The sequence below is a fragment of the Corylus avellana genome, chromosome ca3 (genome assembly GCF_901000735.1).
Source record: "Corylus avellana chromosome ca3, CavTom2PMs-1.0".
Classification (NCBI taxonomy): domain Eukaryota; kingdom Viridiplantae; phylum Streptophyta; class Magnoliopsida; order Fagales; family Betulaceae; genus Corylus; species Corylus avellana.
Genome location: NC_081543.1, coordinates 37675993 through 37703395, shown reverse-complemented (window position 1 = coordinate 37703395; position 27403 = coordinate 37675993). Strand labels below are relative to the sequence as shown.

General features: G+C 32.8%; 2 protein-coding genes across 2 annotated transcripts; both read right to left on the bottom strand.

Annotated features, from left to right (window-relative positions):
* Nucleotides 1-604: 604 nt before the first annotated feature.
* LOC132176315 (uncharacterized) lies at nucleotides 605-3084 on the bottom strand. The gene is made up of 4 exons (XM_059588485.1): nucleotides 2680-3084; nucleotides 1459-1908; nucleotides 1041-1362; nucleotides 605-953 (listed from the first exon to the last, which is right to left on the bottom strand). Exons 1-4 carry the CDS (start codon nucleotides 3079-3081, stop codon nucleotides 817-819), a joined length of 1311 nt encoding a protein of 436 aa, XP_059444468.1. The 5' UTR covers nucleotides 3082-3084; the 3' UTR covers nucleotides 605-816.
* A 19983-nt stretch (nucleotides 3085-23067) lies between these two features.
* Nucleotides 23068-25879, bottom strand: LOC132174878 (small ubiquitin-related modifier 1). Its single transcript, XM_059586611.1, has 3 exons — nucleotides 25684-25879; nucleotides 23422-23571; nucleotides 23068-23321 (listed from the first exon to the last, which is right to left on the bottom strand). The coding sequence occupies exons 1-3, from the start codon at nucleotides 25762-25764 to the stop codon at nucleotides 23256-23258; spliced, it is 297 nt and encodes a 98-aa protein (XP_059442594.1). The 5' UTR covers nucleotides 25765-25879; the 3' UTR covers nucleotides 23068-23255.
* Between the last annotated feature and the right edge of the window lie 1524 nt (nucleotides 25880-27403).

Sequence of the window (27403 nt, the reverse complement as noted above, 5' to 3'; positions counted from 1 at the left end):
TGTTGATCTTTTTTAAAATGCTATATATTATGTGATTATTCTACTCTATTTTATTGTGTTAATGTGACAAGATTCATTGCTCATTGATATTTTTTATTTTTTAACAATAATTAGTATAAAGACTTATGGGTACCATTACATTAAAAAAAAAAAAAATGGTAGTATATAACATTATTTTGACATTTTTTCTAAGAATAATATTAAAAATCATATTTTTATTCTATAATTATCCTACAATAATGTCGTATAAAGAGCTATCTAAAGAGTAACCCAAAATTATTGTTAACTAATAGTAATATATATTTAACTCCAACAATTAATAAAAAAAAATCTAAAATTAATCGATTACTTAGTTTAGGGCTGGAGCACCAAATGTCACCATCTTCAACATGAAACATGCAGTTTTGAGTCCATGTCTCAAAGTCATATCATAGCTGGCCTTGATTCCCACAATAAAAGACAAGATTGAAGATTGGGTACTTATTCTCTCTCTTCACTTAAAATGAAATTAAAGGATCTTATTCCTTTCCATTAAAGCCCTAATTATGGGGTTTTTATAGTTTGAAAAAAAATAAATAAATAAATAACTAAACAGAAAAGAGAAAAATAAACAAAAATCATAACTTTAATAAAGAATAATAAAACCATAACTACAAGATAGGGGATTCAGAGATCAGAGATCATAGAAAAGAAGGGACAATGAAACGAAAAAAAAAAAAAAAGAACCCACATGTAACATCACACCCTCCTCCCAACCTCCCTCTCCCTCTATCTCTTCTGCGTGAATAATAGAAAATTTTCGGTACACGTGTCTTCTCACGAAATGCCAATGGTTTTTCCAAGCAGCCAGAGAACCAAAGATAACTCAATACCAAAAATGGTGTGGATTGTTGTACGGTCCAGCGTGAACCCGTAAACCGTAATCCCTGCTCTATTATTCTCGAAGTACGTCACTGCAAAGGAGAGGGAAAAAAAAATCAGATAATGCGCTTAAAAATATACAAAAATACACACTAATTACGAATCATCTGATTGGTTACCCAGAGCCTGTCTCTTCTGAAAGGATATGGTACTATACGCATACGATGGGATCAACTTGGTGTTATCTAAGTCATCTTCCTCATCACCAGCATCATCACCGTCCGATTCTTCCCCGCCGGGACTCCCAGGAAACACCCGTTCGCGGTCAATCGGAGCTCTTGGAGTCTCAGCATCAGCAATATCGTTTGCCTCAAAAGATTCTAATGTTGCGCAAACGTGCCACTTGGCAGCAAGACATGTGACTGATTGTGCTTTGTGCGTGATCTTCGTTGCGCTCCGCAATAATATCAAGAGCCCTGTGAGAAGAGTTATGGAGCATAGCTGCACCGAAACAAAACAACCAAAGCATTACACGTGTTAGGACCTGATTGGAGCATTCTAAATTAGAGAATATATAGCCTACGTGGCATTATATACCGCAAGTTCTCCAGCTTTGTATACATTAAGCTCCGCGCTGTTTTTTGTTGTGATGAGTAGCGAAGCGAATTGGCTCCCTGTGACAAGGACCAGGGAGCACAATATGAACGCGCGGTAGCGATGGCTTATGATCCGTAGATGCCTCCTGATCCTAAGGTGCTCGTAGAGCACGGACGCCACATCGGAGTCCACCTGGAAGACTGAGGCAAAGTCCTGCAGCCGAAGTATCTGGAGGTGGCAGATCAGACGGAAGAGAACGCACACGAGGAAAACAACGGTCGTGCGATAGAGCCACGAGCACAGCTCCATAAGGCATGCTACGACGTCGCTCACGTAAACATTTCCCAAGAAGGGAATTTGTGAGGCCCCAGATGCGTACCACCATATCTTGTACGCACTCTCTGCCACGAAGCAGGGGATGACAAAGACTGAGAGAAGTTTCAGTGATCTCTACATGAAATCAACATAAAGAAAGTCACGTAAATTGCACTAATAGAATTCAAGTAAAACCAATATAAATATTATTAATAAAGAATTATTAGAGTTCCCAAATAATACAGAAATTTGAAATTTCGTATTCTAGAATCTAGATTGTCTAGAACAAGTATAGTTTACCGTCTCTTTTTTAAACTGTCCGAATTTTTATATTATTATATTATCTTAATAATAGGGATTCTAGTCCCCGTAAATAGGTTGTGAATTTACCTGATAAACCAATATAATCAAGAAGATAAAGATGGGCAACCAAATTAATACTATAATTAAATAAATCTCTTTAAAAGACAACACTTTTTAGGAATTTTATTTTTTTTTACAAAAAAAATATCACGTTATAAAAAAATAAAAAATAAAAAGCTTCGAAAATTTTTGCCAAACAAGTCATCTAGTGGCTAGTTGACTTCATCGTGAAGGTGTCTAGTTTGTGGAATGTAGTTGTCATGAAGCTCTTTTCATCTGTGAATCTACCAAAAAGGTTTCTTTCATCTCTTTTGAAAGAAAAAAACTTTCGTGATTGGGAAGAAATGATCCTTCCAGCCTATAGGGTTGCAACACGAATCTGAGTTCGGCTGATCATGGTCAAAAGATTGACCATCATAATCAAATGAAAAAAAAAAAAAAAAAAAATCCAAAACCCAGTAAAATCATGTTTAAAAATATTAAAAACAAGAAAAATCCAAATGTAGTGAAACGAATTGCAGAGAGATGGGAGGGGGAACTCACATTGAGTTGTCCGGTGTATCCGCTTCGGACCGTCTCGCTCTCATCGACAAGCTTGTCGAAGAACAAGAACCTCCGAAGACCGTACTTCCTGACGAACCTGGAGAGGCAAACGAAGGACAGCGTGGCGACGCTGCTGAGGGAGAGCTGAACGACGCCGTCGTAGGGTCTCGAGTGTTTGCTGTCGCAGGTGGAGCAGGCCAGCAGGAAATGCGACACCAAGGGAACAACGATCGCGAACAGCACGAACATGGACCAGGAGAGACACGCCGTCCACACGTTCGATTGGTCGACGCACATCCACCGTAGATAAGATCTGAAGCTCTGCAACTCGTCCTGCGCGTGCGATACGCTCCGCGTGAACTTGTTGCTTCGGTTTATCAAACTCTCCCTTTCGTCTCCCATAATTTCGTCTCTCTCTTTTCCCCTTTTTTTTTTTTTTTTTGGTTGCGTTCGAATTTTGAGGGAGAGATAAAAAGAACAAAATTTATTGGGTTTTTTTTTTTTTTTGGGGGGGAAGCTGTTTGGGGAGTTAAAGTGCGTTAACAGAGAGGGGTGCAGAGAAAAATTGGGAACTATAATGCAGTGTACACATACTCTTAAATTGGGAAGATCTACCAATCATGATCCACACGGATCTGTAACACCACGTTGCTTAATCTGGACCGTGAGACAAAAGTGCTCAATCACAACCGTCCACGAACCATGAAGTCGTCAAGTTGTTAATTATAGTTGGGGTTTCATGTGGTCTCGCTTAGTCACGATTTTGATAATGTTTTTTTTTTTTTTTAATAATAAAAATAAGGACAATTAAAATAACTACTTTACTTTATCTTGATTATTGAGTAATGATATAAGAATGACTAAAATCGTTTTAGAGTTATTTCAAATATGATGTGACATTTAAAATCACTTATAGATCAAAATTTAATAATGAACATCTCAAATTTAATGATGATTTTAAAAGTCACATTACATTTATGAAGAGTCTAAGAGAACTCTACGTGTAATCATGCTGACACTTGTTCCCTAAACATTGCTCAAGAGGGGCCTAGAAGAATTACAGATAAAGATGACAATTTTTTATATAACTCGCGAACTCAACATGAACTCAATACAAAATTTAAAAGTTAATATTAAATAATCTGACCCGTTTAATTTAATGGGTTGGGTTATGATTGACCTATATAGTCTTATATCTATGCTTCGCTCAACACAACCCGAACTCTACAAGCGACATAATGGTTGGCAATCTTTTGACATTACCCATAAACTTAACACGAACTCAATACAAAATTAAAAAATTATGGGTCATGGGTTTAACCCGTTTACTTAAATTAGTCGAATTATGATTCAATTATATAATTTACACACATATTTCAACACGACCCGAACTCGACACATAAATATAAATTATCACCCCTAGCTGTAGCCGCTTCTTTCTCAAGATCAATATAAACATAGCTTAACATCATGCTCACTAAAAACTAAATAACAACCCCAGCTAATAGACAAACTAATAATTCCAAACACTTCTCATTAAGAAATTCAACCTTAAGATGTTGCTCCATTGATACAACCCGATTATCACTGGACCACACTCGATTGGACTAGTAAAAAAGAGTATAGTAATTATCGCTCAACTGGGGGTGGTATAACCATATGGGTATGTGTACGGTCGGATTGCCTTTCCACGAAGATGGAACAGCCTGTTATTGACACCTGGAATAGGATTCCAATAATTGGTCCCCTACAAGCCTCCTGGTACCTTATTCTTTGTCGCCTTTTGGTTTTCTAATGCGGACAGGGCTTGTCCGGTTGTCCAAGTTTGCACTTATTCTTTGCTCATTCTGAATAAAATTATAGTGGAGAATGAAAAAAAAATTAAGCAATGGTCAAACGAGATGGTGTTTCGGTGGTTATATGTAGGACAGGGATTGGATGCACATGCATGAGATTCACTGAGATTTTATTTATTTTCATCTAATGAGTAAAAGCCACGTGGGCAAAACGAGACAGTATTTATAGAGTAATTATATAAGTCACTCTTATATTTGTTTTGTGTTACTGTAAAAATTAGGTGACTTTTAAAATCACAAACTTTTACTTCATCACACCTATTTCTTCATATTTATAGGCGACTTTTAAAATCATTATTGGATTAAAAATCTAATAAAAATTCATTACAAATCCAATGATTGTTTTAAAAACCGTTTATGAATGTAAAAAAATTAGTGTAAAAAAGCATGAGTGCGTGTAACATGAGTAGTGATTTAGTAAACACTGGCGTGCATGAACAGTGTGCACGCCAGTGTTCATATATTATTATTTTTTTTTTTACTATTTAAATAATATTTTAATAATATCTTATAATATATGAGCACTGGTATGAACACTGTTTATGCACGCCAGTGTTCACTAAATCACTACTCGTGTAACATTACTCTTATAAGTTAAAACCGTATTCTTTTTTGGCATGATAAAATTAGTCGTTCACTCCTGAGGTGTAGGCATACTATCGAACAACATAAATTGTTTTGTGTTTTATTTTCTCTCCATTTTCGCTTTACTTTTTACTCAATCACGTAATCTCGACAATTTTAACATTTGGTATCAAAGTCATTGATGGGTTCAAGTTGGATGGAATTGAAAATTTCATATTGTGGCAGCAAAGGGTAAAGGTATTGTTCACAACATTCAAAATGACTTAAAATTTAGAGGAATTTTCCAAAAAGGAAAAAATATTGTCATGTCAAAATCATTCCAATAGGATTATAGGATGCAGCATCTCATTTAGAGAGGTTTACTAGAATGTGGGCATTCTTATAATCACCATTAGAAGTTAATACATTCGTTTTATGCTTCTTTTATATATATATATATATATATATATATATATTATCATAATTAAAATCAACGTGATCAGGAAAAAGTTTTTATTTTGAGACGTGAGTACGTACGAAGTTATAACCACAAGTTATTGATTAAAATTTTCTCTTTCGCCACTTCACATTACTTGCCGACAATAATAATAACAACAATAAAAATATATATATAAACGTGTGCTTTGATTGAATTCATGAACTAAATTCAACATTATATTTTTTTAAAAAAATTTAACTATAGTTTTAAATGGTGCAAATTAATTAAGTAGGCATAATATTGATAGATCCCATAATCCATTTTTTTCTGCAGTGATCGATTTCTGATATCCTAGTGGTGATAACTTCGCCTTTTACACAAACGGAGTTTGACCTTTAAAATCGCAATTTAACCTTTAAAATTATGCGTTTTCAAATAATCATCTCCTTACTTGTGAATCGCAATTTTTTAAAAACACAATATCAACCAATTCATTTTTTATGATTTGGTTTAAAATTGTACTTTTTGTCTATGAAATCGCTATACCAAAAGCACCATTAGCATTCCCAGCCGATTCCCTTTGATTTTCCCTAAATTTATGGGGGGAAAAAAAAAAAACTATTTTTTGCTTTCCTATTCAAATAAACTTCATAATAACTTTCTTTATCTTTCCATATTTCAATTAAATATACATTCGTTACAAAATATAAGTTCATACTTACCCTCACATTTTTTACAAAATTTCAACACAATCCCAATGAAAAGAAAAGAGGTGAGAGAAAAAAGATAAATATCTTGTGTTAAAATAATGTATAGGAAAGCTATGGGAAGATCTTTTGATTCTCTCCCCATGTATTGGGTATAACTGTAACATATATTCTCAATTCTTAGAGACACCATTGGGCATCTATTGGGTAATTTTTTATAATTTGTTTGACATTTTTTCTATATGTAAGGAAGATAATGGGTTATAGAAAAGCTTCTGGAAATGCTCTAACATAAAAGTTCCTTCTATATTCCAAACATAAGGTAATCAAATAAAAAATATTTAATTATCAATCACATTGATTTGATTACAAATACAAGGATTTCATTACGTACAATCATCATCATACTATGTAAGGAAGATAATGGGTTATAGAAAAGCTTCTGGAAATGCTCTAACATAAAAGTTCCTTCTATATCCCAAACATAAGGTAATCAAATAAAAAATATTTAATTATCAATCACATTGATTTGATTACAAATACAAGGATTTCATTACAATCATCATCATACTATTGAAATATATTATGACATGAATTGATTCACGAGTCAATATTTATATGACTCAATAATAAAAAAGCCAATACACGAACTTACATAGTTTTTACAATTATAGATAGCAAATGGGTGGATCGTTGTTAGATCCCACGCCATAATTCTTTGTTGCAGTCTTGTCAATTGGGATAGTGCGTCACCCTTTCATTTCTGACCTTAGTATATCATGTCCTGACGCGACCCGAATGTCCACAAAAAATGCATATGAGAGTAGAGCATAAATTTCTTACATAATCAACGCAAGTTTCTTGCGATTCACCTCCAACTAGGCATGTTGGGAAGTACTTGTCATAGCAAGGGCTATCCATTCCCCATCGAAAGGCTTCTCCGACCTCGAAGGATGTCAGCAAAACGATCATGGTGATAAAAAGCAATATTGCCGCAACCTTGGTCGAAGAAGATGAAGCCATTTTCTTTTCTTTTCTTTTAGTAAATGGCTTTTGTAAATTGATGGAAATGGCTGGAGATGGAAGAATTGATTGATGTGATATAAAATATGAAGATAAAAGAAAAAAACAGGCGAATCATCATCGGATCCTTCTGTTACAAGAGACGTCAAAGTAACAGACCAAGTCAAGAAATCAGACCAAGTCAAAGAATGTATCTGTATTAATTTGAGATTCTGTAACAACCTCATCTGAAGATGACTTCTATTGTTTGTAATTGACCAAACTTCATGTGTATATCGTATATGATCGATTATAAATAGAAAACTATAAGGTTCATTAATAATTAGCTATGTTTGTTTTTGAAGGAATGTTCCTAACCTTTTGGGACAAGATTCTTTCTTTTCTATTTTATTTTATTTTATTTCTATTCAAGGCAGAGAGAATTGGAAAAAGGGAGAGAATTTTTCATTTTGTTGAATGCATGCCCACAAACGCGTCTTTATCAGGTCATATAAACAATGGTGAAGCTAAGATTTTGGGTCAGAGGTACGTCAAGATTAAAAAACATAAATAACGAAATAAATAAATAATTCAACAAAATTTAATTATTGTTTAAAAAATATAAATGCAAATTATAATTTATTTTGCCACGCCTATATATATATATAAAAAATTTAATGGGGGCAATCTAAATATAATAGCTTACATAATTTTTATTATTATTTAAAAATAAATAAGTTCAAAAAATGGCTAACTTTTCGCTTTGTTTTAATATGTCTTTTCATTGTGCACCTCTCAAAAAAATAACTAAACACTTAATTTGAATTGTTGAACAGCTTGAAGAAAAAAAAAATTAACCGACTCAAATTCGCAAATTCACAAATAACCTTAAAAAGAAGAAGATACCCATATATATATATATATATATATATATATATATATAAGTTTTGGTTCTATAAATGTTGTGTTGAAACTTTCCACGACTTTAGTGAAGTGATCGGTTGCTCAGAAAATTAAAAAAAAAAAAAAAATGATGAGAAATAATTCCTGTCAATATTTTTTTCTATATCATCATACAAATTCAATAAATTCATTATTAAATTTGTGGAATCTACCGATAAATTTGTGTAGAATTCACATAAGTTCACAAATCTAATAGTTAATTTATAAGATGAGATGATAAAATATTGACGTGAATTATTTCTAATAGTTGAATTTGGGCCGGCGATATTATCAAATCACTACGTCCATCTGGTACATTGGGAAAATATGTGTGCCTCCAAAATTTGGCATTTTCCTTGCTTCGCTCATCATTGGATTCTTGGCTACCATGATAAACACGGTACCATGGCCTTGTTTGTTATACTACACCACATTCTCACACACTATTCACTTCATTTTTTTTTCAAAAAAATCAACATTAAAACATTCTCACTTTTTTATCATATCATTTACTTTTTATATCACATCATTTACTTTTTATTACTATTCAAATAAAAAAATCACTACAAAACAAAATTTTTCCACTTTCCAATACTACTTTTTCATTTTCCTATATCAATTGTTATTTTCTTTTTTAATATTTTTAACTATGAACAGTATCGTAGGGGTTGTTTGCTAAACACCCTCCATAGCATAGATCCCTATTTTTGAGAAGGTTGAGCGTGTGTTGCATGCTATAAGAACATCACATAGATCCTTATTCTTGTGGGCAAGTCTTATTAGGTGAAAATTCGTGTTTGTATGATGGGTTTGAGTCGTGTCAAAATAAGGATATATATATATATAGTTTGATTATAATCCGATTTATTAAATTAAATAAGTCAGATGTTACACTCCTTGTGTCATATGAGTAAATTCTAATATTAACTATGTGTATATAAATTTTTGGGCACACTTTCCTTGCAAGCCAATTTTCAATAGTGAGTTCTACCCAATGTTTGTATCATTTGGTATTAGAGTCTGTAATCGCGTCAAGTATGAGATAAAACCCATGCAGTTCAAGTATGAGATCAAACGAGTTGCGGTTTTATGGTCGAGTCATGGATAGAGCAACCTATAGGGCAGATTAAAATGTCTTGGTAGTATGTATAAGCTATATTATTAAGTCATTGAATATTGATAGATGAGTGGAGCCATTAAAAGATAAAGTATTACCACCGGGTCAATGTTAATAGAGTACGCCGTTACGAGCATTGGCTGTGGAGCGCGGTGGAATGTTACACTCTTTGTGTCCTAAATGAGTTAAGTATAATCTTAACCATATGTATATAAGTTACTGGACACACTCCCATTGCAAACCATTTTTCAAGGAGTTTTACGCCATATTTGTATTATTAAACCTCTTAACTCTAACCCATTAATTTGTGTTGAGTTTAAGGGTTGTTTTAAAAATTGCCAATTTTAAATGTCGCATGTAAAGTTTGAAACGTGTTAAAGGATAGATATAAGATTATATTGTTTGAATTCATAAACGAAATTCAACTATATATTTATTTTCTTTTTCACTCACATATATGCACGTACAACAACATTAATCCACGAGCCAATATTCATAGGAGTCAATGATAAAAAGCCAATACACGTACACCCGATTCCTCCCTCTCTGTTGTCGAGTCGAGCATGGACCCCGACAGCAGGACACTACCCACTATTGCCGATGAGGAAGGCGGTGACGTCGAGATTTGGTAGGCCGCTAAATCCACGGCGGAGTTAGGATTTTTTTTTTAAAAAAAAAAAAAATTTATTGTAAGGGTGGTACTAATAATTAATTAATTATAAAATAATGTTATATTTTAATACAATTTACCCAAAAGCCAACATAAATACTTTGATTATTCTAAACAAAAAGTATTGCATACCCTATTAATAGACAAAAATTTTCTCTAAACTAGTTTGGAGGAAATATATTTCAATCCGTTTAAAATAGTGTCAAGTGTCTATAAACATCTAAAACGTACATTAAATTCTTAAGGTCTGTAATAACAGTTTACTAACTTAGACTGACATTTTAAATGTTTATAGATACTTAACACTATTTTAAATGGGTTTGAAGAAATTTCCTCCAAACCCGTATGGAGGAAATTTATGTCCCCTATTAATTATGTCCAAAATTTAATGAATAAATATTACACACACTCACACTTTTTGACGTGATAAGTGAATATATATATACAATACAAATAAGGTAATCAAATTGCAAGAATTTGATTACAATAACTTACATTACACACATGTCCCGAAGGATCAGTTTTTTTTTTTCTAATCACGGAGGGTTAGTTTAATTGGTTGGGATTACGTCTCACGAAGTAAAGGTTATTAGTTCGAATCCCCTCCTACCTCTCCTTATGTGGACATGTAAAAAAAAAAAAACTTACACACTCACACTTCATGATGTGATAATTAAATACATACAATACAAATAAGGAATTTTATTACAATAACTTATACACATGTTTCCAAGAGGTAATTCAATCAGTTGGGAATTACATCTCATGAAGCGGACGTCACTAGTTCTAATTTCCCTTCCACCTCCCCTTGTGCAGACATGTCAAAAAAAAAAAAAAACAAACTTACACACACTCATGTTGTGGTAAATGAATACAATACAAATACAAATAAAGTAATCAAATCACAAAGAAGTTGATTACAATAACTTGGTTTTTTCACAGATTGGAAATGGTGCAAATTAGGCAGATTTGGAGAATGCATCATACCTTGATGCGATTTGGATGTGTGCACAAAATGCATTTAATAGAAGAGCACAATTGTCCAACCCTGTCCTGGCACTCATCGGGCTTTTCACCTTCAGCTACGCATGAGGGGTAGTACTTGTTGTAGCATTTCTGGTCCACTTTCCATTTAATGAGAGCTGCTTCTCCAAACTCGAAGGATGCCAGCAAAACGATCATGGCGATAAACAGCAATATTGCAGCAACTTTGGTTGAAGTTGAACCCATTCTTCTTCTACTTTTATGTAGTAGTGCCTTGAATGGGCTTTGTCAGTTGCTGATAAGGGAGATATGTAAACTGTTATTAATCTTGTTGAATTTAGTTTATATCAGTTTCTGTTGTGATTCTGTTAGTGTTTTCCTAATCGTACGTGGATATTCTTTTTTTAAGAAAACAGAACAACACTAATTCTTACTTTCTAAAAGGGCCGTTTAGAAAACATTATCCACGTAATATCAGGAGAACACTAAGAGAATCACATGATAAACCATAGCATTTCTATATATATATATATAGAGAGAGATAGATTGTATCAGATTGTATCAAGTCAAAGCAACAACTTCATGAAGATTCATGTCAAAGATTGTATTAGATTGTATCAGCTAAGGAATGAGACCAAGTCAAAGATTGTATCAGATAACTTAATTTCCAAGTCTATTTTGTATTTTGAAATTATGTAACAAACTCATTACCTGAAGATGAGTTCTATTGTTTGTAATTCAAACTTCACAATTGATTATTAATAGAATAGAGGACTAAGTCTTCATTCTGAAATTAATAAGGTTCATGTATCTATTTTTTGTAAGAAATGTTCTTAAGGCTTTTAGGGTTAACAATTTTTCTTTTTTTTTTTACTGTCAGCAATCACGTCTTTATTATGTCATATAGGCTAGTTGGATAGATTAATCGTTTGCCGCCTACTACCACTACCAAACTGTCACCAATCGACAACCGACTTTTGGCGGTCGGTAAGGGGAATAAAAATATTGTTTTAACGTCAGTTCAGTTAGGTAGGCGGTAAAAAAAGAAAAAAAATCGTCGGTTAACCGACAATTAACCAACTTAATCGATTTTTCAAGTGAAATTTGAATTTTATCTGGTAGGTTTCTTTCTTTCTTTTTTGAGTAAGCTGATTTGTGGTTGTCCTTTTGATTTGTGTTCCAAGAATTAACCGACTTCATACCAACAATTAACCAACTTAATCGATTTTTCAAGTGAAATTTGAATTTTATATGGTAGGTTTCTTTATTGTTTTGTCTAGCTGATTTGTGGTTGTCCTTTTTATATGTGTTCCATGAATTAACCGGCTTCATACCGACAAGGAAGTTGATAAATCTTAACATAAAAACTTGTAACTGACCACCTATTAATCGACTAACTGATTAACCGAAAAAGCTGAAACTATTCCTTGTCGATATGAAGTTGGTTAATTAATCGACTTAACTGACTTTCACGAATCTGTAGGCGAAAATGCTCTTACCAATCGAATAGAGTTTTTTATCCAAATTGGGTTGGAGGAAGTTCTTTCAACCCAATCTATAAAAATAACATTTTTATTTTTAATAGTACGTGAAATACACATAATTTTTTAATAAAATTTATTCTAACTTTATCCATACTATTAAAAAAAAAAAACATATATATATATGCTTTTTCATATGCTCTAGGGCGCCTACATTAGCAAACTTGGGGTCATCAATTGCTACATAAATGTCCTGAAGAGCAGGGGCGGAACCACCTTAGCCCTTGGGGGGCCCTAGCCCCCCCCCCCCAAGGCCTAAGGTATATATATATAAAATAGACCTTAAAATTTATTTTTGCCCCTCCAAATATATATATATTTTTTTAATTTTGCCCCCCATATTAAAACTTCTAGTTCTGCCCTGCTGAAGAGGGCTGGGATCGCAGGCAGACACAAGGGAGGATGCCAGTGACTAGAGAGCAAAATTGCAATGAAATGGACTCATTTCCTCATATCTAAGCTCTATGTTTAACTTATTAACTTGTATTCTATAATATTGCTTTTTTGTGATGGGTGAGAAATATTGTATGGGAAGCATTCTTTTTATAGATAACTGCTAAAATTTCCTCTTTCGTCACTTAACATTACTCATAATAATTCACGACTCATAGTGGATGCTTTGAACTCATAGTGAATGCTTTGAACTCAAACACGAATACATGGAGCCGGTTTGGTCACATTGTGGAGGATACGCGTCGTATTTTGCATACATTCTCGGTTTTGTCCACCATGAAGCTAACGATGCGGCATATAGAATCGCAAAGCCAGCTATTACAAATGTCAATGATATGATATGGAGGAATCATACTTCAAATTGTATTATAGCTAGTGATGTTTTGATGAAGCAAGTAGCTTTATCTATTGATTGTTGATAGAGTTTTTTACTCCACCTTCTCATCTTTTCATCAATGATAATCATCTATTTGTCACCAAAAAAAAAAAAAAAAACTCATAATAATAATAATAATAATAATAAAGGCTCATACACTTACTTACATAAGTACATGCATTGAGTTTATTTACATATCAGCATATATATAGAAAATCAATCATAGATAGTTTTAAATGGTGAAAATTAGGCATATTGATCATTTTTCAGCAGTGAGGTGGATTTGGAGAATGCATCGATCCCCCTTCCCATTTCCAATCTCAGTATTGTCATACTTTGGTACGCCCCAATTTTTTTTTACAAAACATGCATTTAACAGTAGAGCATAATTGTTCTGCTAAGTCCTGGCAAACCTCGGTCTTTTCCGTGCATGTGGGGTAGTATATATTTATGGTAGCAAATCTGGTCCACTTCCCATTTTATAATTTTAAAGGCTTCTCCAACCTCCATTGATGCCAGCAAAAAGGTTGATGAAAAGCAATGCCGCAACCTTGCTTGAAGCTGAAGCCATTTTCTTGCTTGCTTCTTTTTGTTAAGTAAATGGTAAATGTAATTAATTAATGAGGTCAGGTTAATTTGATCTAATTTATTAATTAAGTTTGTGTTATAAACATTTTATATCCATTCAAGTTGTAATTAAATTGTTTTTGTGGGTCTGTGGTACGTAGAGGCAAATGTGGAGAAGCCACTCGAGATCGTGCTAATTAATTAAACAAACCCTAAAACGTCACTTAATTAATTTACGCTTATTTTTCACGTGCATAAACCTTTTCTCGTACAAGTCAACTGCATTACATATATGCTTGTAATCTGTTATCAAGAAATATGGTATGTTGACTTCCACTGATTTTGTAACATGATAACAACATAATAAAATAATAATAAAAATAATCCTACCTACGCTAATATTGGTAACTTAATTATTAACTTGTAGGGGAAACTTCACTTAAGACTTCTAAACTATCACGTATTTTGAGAAAACTCTCCTAAATTTTAAAAATTCTTAATTTCACCCCTTAAACTTTAAATTTGATGCAATGTACTCCATCCATCAAATTTTAAATGTTAAAAGTGATAAAATAACCTTTATACTCCTGACTTTTTTTTTATTTATAAAATTCTAAATTTACCCCCAATTCCAAATTAAAAAAATAAATAAATAACGAAAATCGAAGGGTAATTTGATTTTTTTAGTAATTTTTGTTAGGAGATAACGACTGAATCTGATGGAGGGGTCAATTGAATCAAATTGAAAGTTCAGGAGGTTAAATTAAGAGTTTTTAAAATTTTGAAAGTCTTCTTAAAACATGTAGTAATTTAAGGGTATAAAGTGATCGAAGTTTCTCCTAATTAATTTGTACATGCGACATCGACGTACGTACGTACGTGCATGGTGCAGCCGGCAAAGGGCAAACTTTCTTCTCAACGTACGCTAATTAAGATGTAATTTCTTGTAAAATCTATGGTTTTTTTTATTATTATTATTTTTTAAATAGGGGCTTCAATTTCTCGATGTACATTAATAATTTAATATAGTGGTGGTGCCATGACAATCTGGGCAAAGTGCATATATATAAGATTGTAGAGAGGTTAATTGTCTAAAAAATTCTTCAAACTAGGCTGAGAAATATGTTACATCACAAAATTAGTTTTAATGAAAGGAATTATAAAAATATACGCCACAATTGAAAGCTTCTTTAAAAAGAAACCTAAAGAAGTTTACACGTTTTTTTTAAAAAAAAATTTAGAGGTTTTATTTTTCAAAAACTTTGGGAGAGGTGTCTTTTTTTTTTTTTTTTTGTAAAAAAAGAGTAATTTTATAAGTCCATCTCGTGTCACTCATGTGCACCAACATCCCCCTAACTAGTATGAGTACCTTTTACTATATATATATATATATATATATATATATATATATATATATAATGGTGAAAGAGATTTAGATACTATAATTCTATCAAACAAATTAAGCCTTAGATTAATTCTTGTTAAATAAAAGAAATGTCCAATGATTGATTTAGAGTGTCATGCATGTCAATGTTATTAGACAATTGTATGATAAAAATATAATATATATAGCATTAATACTCTTGGTGAAATGATAAAGTACAAAATCTAACTTTATCAATTTAATTAATTAGCGACTAACTTGTCAACCATACACTCTTACTTAATTCACCAATTATGAACCCCCAAACAAAAATACTATTATCTATATATATTTGGATTTGTGAAACACTTTTAAGAGTCATAGATATCTAGCTAGGAAACTTTATTTTATTTTATTTATAAAATATCCATATCAATTTTATTTTTTATTTTTTAAAAATCGACCTTTTTAGTTTTTATTTTATTTTATTTTAACACCATATCCATATTCACCTAAAACCCATTGTCTAGTCAATTAATCGTTGGAAATGGGATAATTATTCATGAGAGGTACTGATAAAAAGTGTGAGAAAAGCACTAATCTAAAAACTTTAACAAATAAGCAAAATAAATGTGCAAGGTATTAGATAAAAGTTACTCCGGTTTCCCAAACATGAGCTCACATGAAGTTTAAAATTTAAAATTCTTAATAACCAAACGTACCCGATAATTAATGAATGAATTTTCCTTTTCTTTTTATTCAACTTTGGTAAAAAAGAAAGGGAAAGAAATAAAAACACAACAAATTATGAGGAAGGGTTTTTGTCACTCATAATTCTTAAAGTCGAAATGAAAGAAGAATTATCGGGAATGTTTTTAAACACTAAGTGGGAAGTGACCCATTTTACAACCGAGTGTGCCCGAGAGTTGGCATATTTAGAAACCTTTGAGACGGTCAAAGAACTTAAGAACGAGAGCTGCTGGAGGCAGTCAACAATCACATGGGCACAAGACCACTCCCAAAAGAGGTGGCCTTAGTTGATGGCCAAATAGTGAAGAGTGAGGAACGAATTTCCTCATTACTTCATAAACAAAATATATACCATTAGAAGTAATACATTCGTTTTATGCTACATTTTTTTTTTTTTTTTTTATACTTTATCATAAAAATCAACATCAGGAGAACATTTTTATTTTGAGATGTGGGTATGAAATTATTTTGGCTTGCTCTATAGAAAATAAATAAATAAATAAATTCTCAAATTTGTTGTGCAGTACTGTAAGTCAGCGGTGCTTAAAAAAAATATGCAAAGTTGCATTGCAATTATCCTATATTAATGTTCATGTTGTTCATCCTGTTCATTAAAGTTGCATTCTCAAATTTTTTTTCTTGTTAGCCATCTTGCTTCACTTCCATATCACACAGTGGCGGATCTAGGAATTGGAGTTACCAGGGGCGTAAAATTTTTTTTTTTTTTTTCTCTTTATGTATTATATATATTTTTTATAATACGGTAAATACAATCAAAAAATAAATTATACCATAATATATGTATCACAAATCAAATCAAACTCATCAAATTACCCACAAAAAAAAAAAAAATAATCAAAGTAACTATTAAAAATCTTCATCTAACGAGGTCACAAACACATAATAATTTAAACTACTTACGAAATAAACTAAGCACAATTAAATGACTACTAGTGTCTAAGAAAAATGAGTATTTTTAGTGGGCTATTAGCATACGGCTATTTTTTAGAAAAGCTTAAAATCTCAAAGCATAAATTACATTAGAGTCTAAGCCTACATAAAAGAGACTAGAGTCTAAATTTAGCAAAAAAAAAACCACATTTATCTATAAACTATGACTAGAAACACTAAAAAATTCACCCACTATCTTTTTTTAATAATAAACTATTATTTACTCTCTCTCCATTGATAAAATATAACTTTATTCTCTCTCTCTTTAATAAAAAATATCATAATTTCTCCACATATGGACCATTTGAACACAAAAAGAAGGCCAAGGTGCCCTGATAATTTTTTTTACTAGGGGCACTCTTCAAATTTTGATTGAAAATCCTTAATGGATTTTTTTTAAAAAAAATTTACCAGGGGCGCCTGCCCCCAGGTCGCCCCTGTGTAAATCCGCCACTGATTATCACATAAAGATAGAAGATATATAATTAGGAAAATGCCCCTCACTGTAGTTTTCCATTATGTTTCTTACCTGGTTTGTTAATTATATTATATATGTTTCTTATCTTCGTATTTCCCATTATTCTATTACTATATTTTTCAAAAATATAAGTGCTTGCTTAGCTAAACTTCAATTAAACATTTGCTTAGTCGAATGTGAATGCAACATTTTTACTTTTCATCGCTTCATATTACTCACTCATAAATAATAAAAAAAAAAAAAAAAAAAAAGAAAAAAAAAAGGTGGACGTGTGCTTTGATTTAATTTATACGACTCAAAAATAATAATAATAATTAAAAAGGAAAAAGAAAAAGAAAAAGAAAAAGAAAAAAAGCCCAATACTTATATCTTGATGCTTTTAACAGAAAATGCATTTCATAGCGCAGAAGAGCATATATAAATTTTCTACTAAGTCCTTGAAAACATGGGGCGTGCACTTGTGACCTCTAACTATGCACGTGGCGTAGTACTTTTGGTAGCAGCGCTGGTTCACTTTCCATTTAAAGGCTTCTCCGACCTCCAAGGACGCCAGGAAAACGATGATCATGGTGATCATCATATAAAGCAATATTGCCTCATCCTTATTGGTTGAACTTGAAGCTATTTTCTTGGGCTTTTTTAAAAAAATAAAAAAATAAAAAAATTATCCAAGTTTACGTACTTTATACGCGCGTACACGTTGAGAAATTATATATATTTTGTATTATTCCGGCCAACAGATGTGACGTGTTCAATTTACCCTTGATCAATGAGTGAAACGGTATTTGTTTTTACCGGTGCGTGGTGCAAAGGTAAAAGCAGTAATTGTTTTTATATCATATTTTTCTCACTTTTAGTTAACTGTGTTGCCTTCTTTCTCACATGCATCAACCTTTTTCTCCGAGTAATGATATAAGGAGGACAAGAGTAATTTTCTTAGAGTCATCGCAAATGTAATGTGACATTTAAAATCACCAATAGATTAAAATTCAATAATGATCATCTCAAATTGAATAGTGATTTTAAATGTCACATCACATTTGAAATGACTCTAGGAGAACTCTAGTCCTCCTTATATCATTACATTTTTTCTCCTACAAGTCAACTGCATGCTTATGCTTGTACTGATCTTAATTATGCATGTTTTTATTACAGCATTTCATATGAGATTTCTCGTTTCAGTATATAATTATATTCTTGTTTCAATCAGTTAAAAATAACTGAGATTGCTGGATTTAGTTGTACTTGAAGCAAATTCCAATCAGATTATACAAGAAAAAAGATCACTTTGAAATTATTCCCCAAGCATGTTGAACTGCAAAATGAATTATCAATACAAATTTTCTAACATGTAAGAACTCTAGATTTTTGTTTTAAAATTTTTCATATATATCCTCTATATAGCTCGATCCCCGTTGGTCTTTCGTAAGTGCACCCGATCCGCAAGCATTCTACATCTTTCTTAGATGAGAACACGATGAGAAATTTCGGTTCAGTCCCCGTCTGAGTCATAATACAACACAAACTAAATAACTAGCATATCATTCACTTCACGACCTTAAGTAATATTGCTTTTGATATCTTTACCAAAGGTCTCACCACTACTCGCTTTCTTTGGTGAAGAGACAGGCTCATGGTGTGTACTCCCCCCTTTTTGCTTGCTAGATGACTATACATCTCCTATAAATGCTACATATTGTTTTGCTCCTACACATTCTCCTACTAATTGTGTACAGAAACCTCTGGTTCTTCTTCCATCCTTCATATTTTCAAAATTATTATTAGATCCATAGGCTAATGTGATGTGTGGAACCCACATAAGCCTTCACATACATAGAGTCAGAATTCAAATCACATTTAAGAAAGAATAATTGACAACCAACTAAAGAAGGCAATTCTCACATGTAAAATATTTGTAATCATTATAATCCCATGATTTATGGGATCTCTATTATCTTGTATGTGTATATATCTTTGCCCGATTGAGTATATCAATATGGAGAATGCTAGGTACTCTTTGAGGATATTATTTTTTTAAAATAAAGTGAAAAAAATAAGGGATTTGTGATAGATTACGATTGGATTTGAGGCAAGTTAAATTGATTCATCATTGGATTTGTGGAATCATTGTGAGTTCTACACAAATTAAATGGTAGATTTACTACAAAAATATTAGGATTTTGTGACGTGTCAACAATATGAATTTTTGAAAACGCACCACAAGGTGACTTTTTTTGGGTAAAACAACACCCCTCAAGAGGGGGTGTCGTATGAACAGTACCACGTCACTAATTAGTGTCATGTTGAAAACAGAGGAGCGGAAGAGAGAAAATAGAGAGACATATAACAGAGTAAGCGAGAATAATGTTGCAGTCGTGCTACAAGCCGCTGGAGCACTGTTTCATGGCGTCAACAGAGGACGCCGGCACAACTACCCTCGCCGGCGTCATGAAGAAGAAGAAATCTGAAGAAGGAGGAGAAGAAGATTTGAAGAAGATCTGGAGAAAAAAAAAATGAAAGAATAAATTAATAAATAAATGGAAAATTAATGACCTTTTTACTGTTCACACGTCACCTACCCCGTTTTTAGTCTACCAAACTTTTGTCATTTCAAAAACATCGCTACAGGCATGTCACTAATAAGCAGTCACAAAATCCTTGAATTTTTGTAGCGATTCCTATATTCACTTCTAGAATTACTCATTCCAATTAACATAGGAAGAAATAACAGAATTTTCTAGTCCTAGGTAAATGTTATTTTCTAAAAAATAAACTTTCCTTATTTTTCTCACTTTTTTTTTAGAAAATAATATCTACCAAGGACGAAAAAAACACCAGAAGAACATCTATCATTCCCTTTGATGAAATGATGTATAACATGAATCAAAATCACATAAGTTTTGAAAGGACACGAGAAACATAAAGAGAACTTCTAGCATTATTCAATCAGAATTCATAAATAAAGTTCGACCATATCCACATGACACAACACCCAAACAAGAGGCCGGCATGATAGGGTTTAGAAACTCTTTGTTCTAAACAAAAGCTTAACAAACTTTTATATTTTAAGAACATAACCTTGCAAGTTGCAACCAATCAAAAACACAATCAAACAACTAAGATGATTTGTCTAGATTGACATATTTATGTTTTGATAATTGAGCACAAAACATTTCGATGCTGTAATCTAATGAAAGGTCCAAGTTGTGAGGAATTACGTAGAACTTCTATTTTGTGCCAATACGCATGCCTTCGTTCCCAATGGATAGCTCAATCAGCTGTGTATTACGCCTCATGAAGCGGAAGTCACTAATTCGAATCCCTCTTCTCTCTTCCCTTTGTGTGCACATGTCAAAAAAAAATACGCATGCCCTCTCCACTCTCGACTTTATACTTTATAATAAACCTTTTTAAACAAGTGTTTCTCTAGAATGAATTTTGACTACGCTTGTCATTTGTTTTTACTTTTTAAATTATCATACCCTTAAAAGCAGATGAAAAGCAGATGAAAACACACTTAGACCCTTGTAAGGTAGACAACTTTTTCCAAGAGTCATTAAACAATAACTCATGAGTCCCTTGTGTCAGGATAGGATGTGGTGTAAAACATTTTTTTAATGCCTTCAATAGAAATTTGAGACATTAAGTAAAAACACTAAATATAATAGAGATGAAAATATTATATCTTTAATTTATTCAAAACGATCTCGTGGACTTTTAATTAGTTTCCCATTCATTTTAACACAATATCCAACACTCATCACCGAACCTCCCCACCCACCTCCAAGCCTCTGATACCAGAATCTCAAAAGTAACCAAGACAATGGCTCTAATGTTTTTTGTTGATGGGTATTTTCCATTTTGTCTATGAGGTATTTTGTCAAAAGAAAAGAAATTATCTTGGTGTGAATGGTCATATTACTTTTTGGTTTTTCAAGTTGAGGTGTCTACTTTGTATTGGAGGATGCAAAATACCTACTTTACACCAAGACCTATTGAAGTTATTCTCGAAAGTGAAAATAGTTTGTCTTTTGGCAAGGCTTGATAATGAAGTCTAAGCCATTATTAAGCCTTGCCAAAAGCCACCATTCTTTAAACAGAACCTTTTGTTTATGCACAATCTCAAGAGATCGAGAGTGAATGGGATTAATATGGGAATAAAATATTGAAGCTCAGACTGAATAATTTAGTTATAAATTGTGGTCATCATTGAACAATTGCAAATAACAAAAGGGTTGCAGACTTGCAGTGAGGGAAGGGAAAAAAAAGCAATGGGAAAATATTGTGGTAGTGGTATAGGCAGAATTGTGAAGATGATGACAGTAGCGTTGATGGTGCTACTGCTACAACAATTAGTAGCCGATGCAATTAGTAATGTTAATGGGATTTCTTCTTCCTCCTCTTTAGATGTTAAAATCCGCTACTCAAGATTTTGCGCTAAATATTGTGTTTTGTTTGACTGTGCGCACGCCATTCACGACTACGATCGTTACTTGGAATGTGCTTTTGATTGCATGACAAAATGCAGAAGCTGGTTCCGATATCTATGAAAGCTACTTTCCCACCTGGTCTCAACTCTCTCTCTCTCTCTCTCTCTCCTTCCTGCCTAGCTAGTTAATCTTTTGCCTATCTAGGAAGTGATTATCTTCAAAAATGATGGGATAGTGACGTGGTATATAGTATTCCCTTGAAAAAGTTTTTCTGAAAAATATTTTTAGATTTATGTTAGAAACCTTATCTTTATGTCACACTATTGATGTGGCAGTACCAACCAAACCTTAAATATTCAAGGATTAATTAGAATATTAATGGGTTGATTGGAACTGTCATGTCAATATCATTGTGGTAGAAATATGGTATGTGTATACCATTATTCATGTTTGTATTTTTCTGACAAAATAACATTTTATGCTGAAGATTATGCTAAATACGTTTGGAGCCATCTATAAGTTAAATCAACAAATTACGAAATAAATCATCAGTTAAGATTACTTAAAAGCTAGTGAAAAAAATATTTGCCACATTTTTCCTTTTGTGAATTTTTTGAGTTTAACCTCAGGATTTTTCAGATCTTCCTATGGATTATTAACTAACTTTCAAATTGTTTGTTTGTGGAGGTCTTGAATATCCTATTCATTTTTGTCATGTAGGTTTATCACCCAAACATCAGCTCGGATCTTACGATTGCCTACATCTACAAAGCTCAGAGAAACCCAGCATGAAAAAGAAAAAAGGGGGATTGAACCAAGATACATGCAGCTGCAAAACTGGTTACAATTTCTCAAGGGCCAACAACTGTCAGAAAATGGAAGCATGTGTAATAATGATGAAAATAAATTAGTTACATGCATGCTTAGGTGCTGTATTGTTTAAGAGATCTTCTCGGAAATAGTACCTCTTAAGAAATTTTGTTTATAACATAATATATAAATAAATAAAAAAATATTTCATGCTGTTCTGTTTCTCCAACTTCTGATTTCATTATCTCTTAAGGAAAGAGATGGAGTACTTGCTTGAATAAAAATGTTTAAAAAACATTACTCCCTTGGTTGAATCTCAATCTCTACACTGATTAAATTTTGAACCCAGATAATAATTTACAGTTCAATCGAAATGAGACAAAGCACATAATCCCTGAGGAAATAACTGAATACAAAACTCTTTCGAAATTAACAAGGCATATCCCATAATGATTCAGAAAAGGCTGGTTGTCTAGCACATAATTAATAGGCATTACAGTTCCAAATATTGTCTTTTGGAAATGCTAAAATCTATTTATATTTCTCTCCTGCTAGAGAAATGACCTGCCAAACCCTTTAGGCAATAGCTCCCCCAGTTTGGTGCAGCATGGCATCTATCTCATCACCGTCTTCCATTTCCAGCTGCAGCAAGAAATATCTAAAGTAAAACTGGGGCCCTAAACAATGGCATGCAAACAACACCAGCACACACAGAGAGAGAGAGAAAGAGAGAGAGAGAGACCTCATCTGGAGTCTGCTCTGCTCGGAGACGACGGCCATCAAACAAGAATGCAATTGAGTTGAACTCCACAGACTGACGATCACAATACGCATTCATAAGCTTCTTCAGTTGAGTGCTCCTCTTAATCCTGAAAAATACTTCATTCCCATCCTGAAAAAAAAAAAAAAAAAACATTACTAAAATTAGCATGTAGAACATAGAACATTGCATGTCTCCAGGCTTGACCACTAAACAATAGGAGCACCGTAAAGATAATTGATAGTATAACTCCTTTTAGAGTGCATTGATTTGTAAACCATCTGAAAATTTTCAAAATGATAAAAGTGACTTCCAAGGAAGTATTGAAAAAATTTGGAAGATCTTGGGCCACACGCCACTAAAAGTGCCTTGTAGTTATCATCCCAACTATATTGAATAGCTTTGTTCTCAAAATGCATATGCAAGGCTACATAGTAGGCGCTACCGGTCATAGTTTCCAAAACTACCATGTGATTGCTCAACATGAATAACACCATACATAGCATGATCTACAATACTATAGCTGAATGTAGCACTAACTTCTTACTTCTAAGCAATTATTGTGTAAGATGTATATGATCAAGATCTTACAATTGTCCAAGACCTGCTTCAGATGACTGTCCTCTATAAAGTATTAGACTAAAAAAAGAAAACAGATATATGACACATATGAGGAAACTAAAAGACCTAGCATGGCAATCAAGACTGGCCATTGTATGAGCATATTAAAATTAATAGAAGTAAGATATATGACAACACAATGTCCGGTTCCCATTTATTGATATTTTATATATAAAGAAGAAAACAGCTTTTATTGAACACATTGAGATCACTTCGAAGGATATATTGCTAACACAATATTCAACATACCAAAGCAAACAATAGAAAGCAAAAAGTTGCATTGTATAGGAGCAAGGGGCAAGAATGCCCTTTGATTAATTAATTTTCTGAAATAATGTTAAAGAGGAGTGGTTTGGTTACGCATAAAGGAACTGTTTAAGATGCATCAAAAATTATGGAAGACAAACTAAAAGGAAACACCGACTTAGAGAAGACCAAAAAACATAAAATTAAGTACACTAATAGTATTTCCAGTAACCTGTAAGAAGAATAAAACTAAAACTAAAACAGGAATCTACTAATTTAGGCTATTACTTAAGAAAACAAAGTAGAATACACATGTCGTAGCAGAGATGAGATTCCAGGACATCAAATAAACACGTTGCAATATACCTTTATAAGAATGCGTTCTGGCATCAAATATGTGATTTATATCCAAACATATTATATACAGAAGTATAGGTTCATGAAAAGAAAAGGGCTTTCTTTCTTTTTTCTCTCTTTTTTTCAAAACTAGTGACATGGGATCAATTTTCAAGACTTAATTGGTAACGAAGCTGCTTCAACTTATTGATAGAACAGACAACGGTTCTAATTATGACTTCCAACTCGTCTGATCGTCCAATTATCGTCCACATTAGCAATTATAATGTAATCAGTTTCAATAGATGCCTAAACATGCTCCAAGCAGGTGAATATTGACTAAAAAAACTTTATGGCACAAAACAAAGGTCAGAAAGTTGTATATGCCATCACGAGATAATACCGTGTAAATGAGAAAATACAGAGACACATGCTTAAGCACACAACGATCTCTAGTAACCATCAAAAATCGACAATGATGTGATACGAAATAGGCAATAAAAAATTATGTAAGGGAACTATAACTAAAGCAAACAACTTTACATGGACAACTGTAAAAAAAAAAAAACGCCTGGTGAGAGGCATGTGTAAGAGCAATAATAAAAAAGCAAAAACCCAGAAAATATGATACACAAAAACGAATTACCACACACAACACTATCCTCAATAGTTATACAAAACATGTTAAATTTCCAAAACCAAAACCAAAAACCCTGTCTCTACGTATTCCTAAATACATGTTTTTGGTAAACTAAACCAAAAATAATCACAGCAAAACAGCATCAAAAGAAAAACAAAACAAACAAACAGACAGAACCCAAGTCGCACTTTTTTTTTTTTTCTTAAACCTCCTAAAAATATCTTTTTTAAGAACCCTATAAAATCTCATTAAACCCCAGAAAGTTTATCCATTTTTTCAATTAAAAAATATTTAACAAAATAAGACATCATATAGATCGAAAGCCCCAGAATCGATTCGGAAAATTTTATTGTAAAAATTAGTAATCGAGAAGTCATAATCAGAGATAGAATGAGAGAAACCTGGCCCTTGACTTTGAGGTTGATGTGGGCCGACTGATCGGTGGGCTTCTTGTCTTCCTCCTGGTTCGTCACGCCGGACATCTTTCAGTTTCGGTCTCCGATTTCTCGTTCTAAAAACCCGATTTCACTTGAGAGAGTCCACCACCAGTTCCAAGGGCTTCACTTTTTGTCTCTCGCTGCCGACCCTTTCTTGTTTAAAGCGAAGAGAAAGTACTGTCATGCTGAATTTTTTTTGGAAGGAAACGGACGGTTCAGATGTGTTTAGTGAAGATTGATCGGACGGAGTCAAGCCATTATTTGTAACGACGTCGTTCACGCTGCGGGTTTACGCTTCCTCCCTTGTAGTTGTAACCTAGTTTTTGTAGAGCCCAAGCTCGGGTTCAGCCCAAATGTGCTTGAGCTAGCCCCAATGGGCTGGCCCAAAAAACTATTTGTAGGTCATAGCGGAGCAAAAAGCCTTGTCTCCTTCCAATCTTCCAAGTAAACAACATCAATAAATAGTAATTTGCTATTTAAATGTAAGAAGGGCAGGCTATTCAAGATCTATTTAGACAGAGGGCCCCATGAAGGCTCATTTATCACCTTAATGTTTAAATTAATAGCAATCTGAATAATAAAATTGCTAAAAATTTCTATCCAAATTACAAATGAGAGTTTTGGCAAATTGCCTAAAAAATAATTTTTTTTGGTGGCTCCTTTTTTTTTTTAATTTGTGTCAAAAAAAACTATTAGGCTAAGCCCTTTATTTGGTCAATTTTTAAATGTTGTTAGCTTTTCTCTTGCACTTTGACATTTGTATTGGGGCCTTTGTTAGGGTCTCCTACCCCTTTATTTGTATTCTCTTTCCTTTTATTAACGGACAAAGTTTTCTTCCAAACTGAGTTTGAGGAATTTTCTTCAACCTAGTCTATAAAAGTGACATGTGTCCCATAACATGTGAGATGCACATGTATTTTTTAATATCCGAGACAAAGTTGAAATAAATTTTATTAAAAACTCATTTGCATCTCACATGTTATTAAAAAAAGGGATACATGTCACTTTTATAGATTAGATTGAAGAAAATTTTTCCAACCAAATTTGAAGAAAAACTTTGTCCTTTATTAACAGTCTTACTCATTTAATAAAAAAAGCAAGAACAAGAACAAGAAGAACAATAAGAAATTTATGGTAAATAGTTTGCATTGACCTAATAGATGTTTAGTTTTTTTTTTTGGTTTTTTCCTTAAAGTATGACATAGTGCATGACAAGAGTAGCATGAGACTCGAGGGTGCTTGTGCAGAAAATGTGATGGGCAAAATCAATGCTCCCTTTTGACCGTAAGTTGTGACTTGTAAATAGTCATCTATTCCCACATATCATTTTAGAAGTTGGGGGACCGATATTGTGATTGGTCTTCCATTCCCACATAAATTTTTTGAGCCGAAAAGTAGGCCCAAAGGGTTGTCGGATCAATTAGGTGAAAAACCAAGACCAATGGGTGTGCGGATGTGACAGTCTATTATTGTCAAAAACCAAGCACTAATTAACCCATTTTCACTGCATTTTGGAGCTTTGTTTTAATATATACGCATTCTTTAGAGCATTCTCAATAGAGGAGTCATATTTTTATGTAAAATGACTTTTTAAAACTCACTTTTATCTAGTTTATGTTGTTTAGCTAAGCCATTTTTAAATGTCTCTACATCTGATTAGCTATATTTCTATTTATTCTATTAA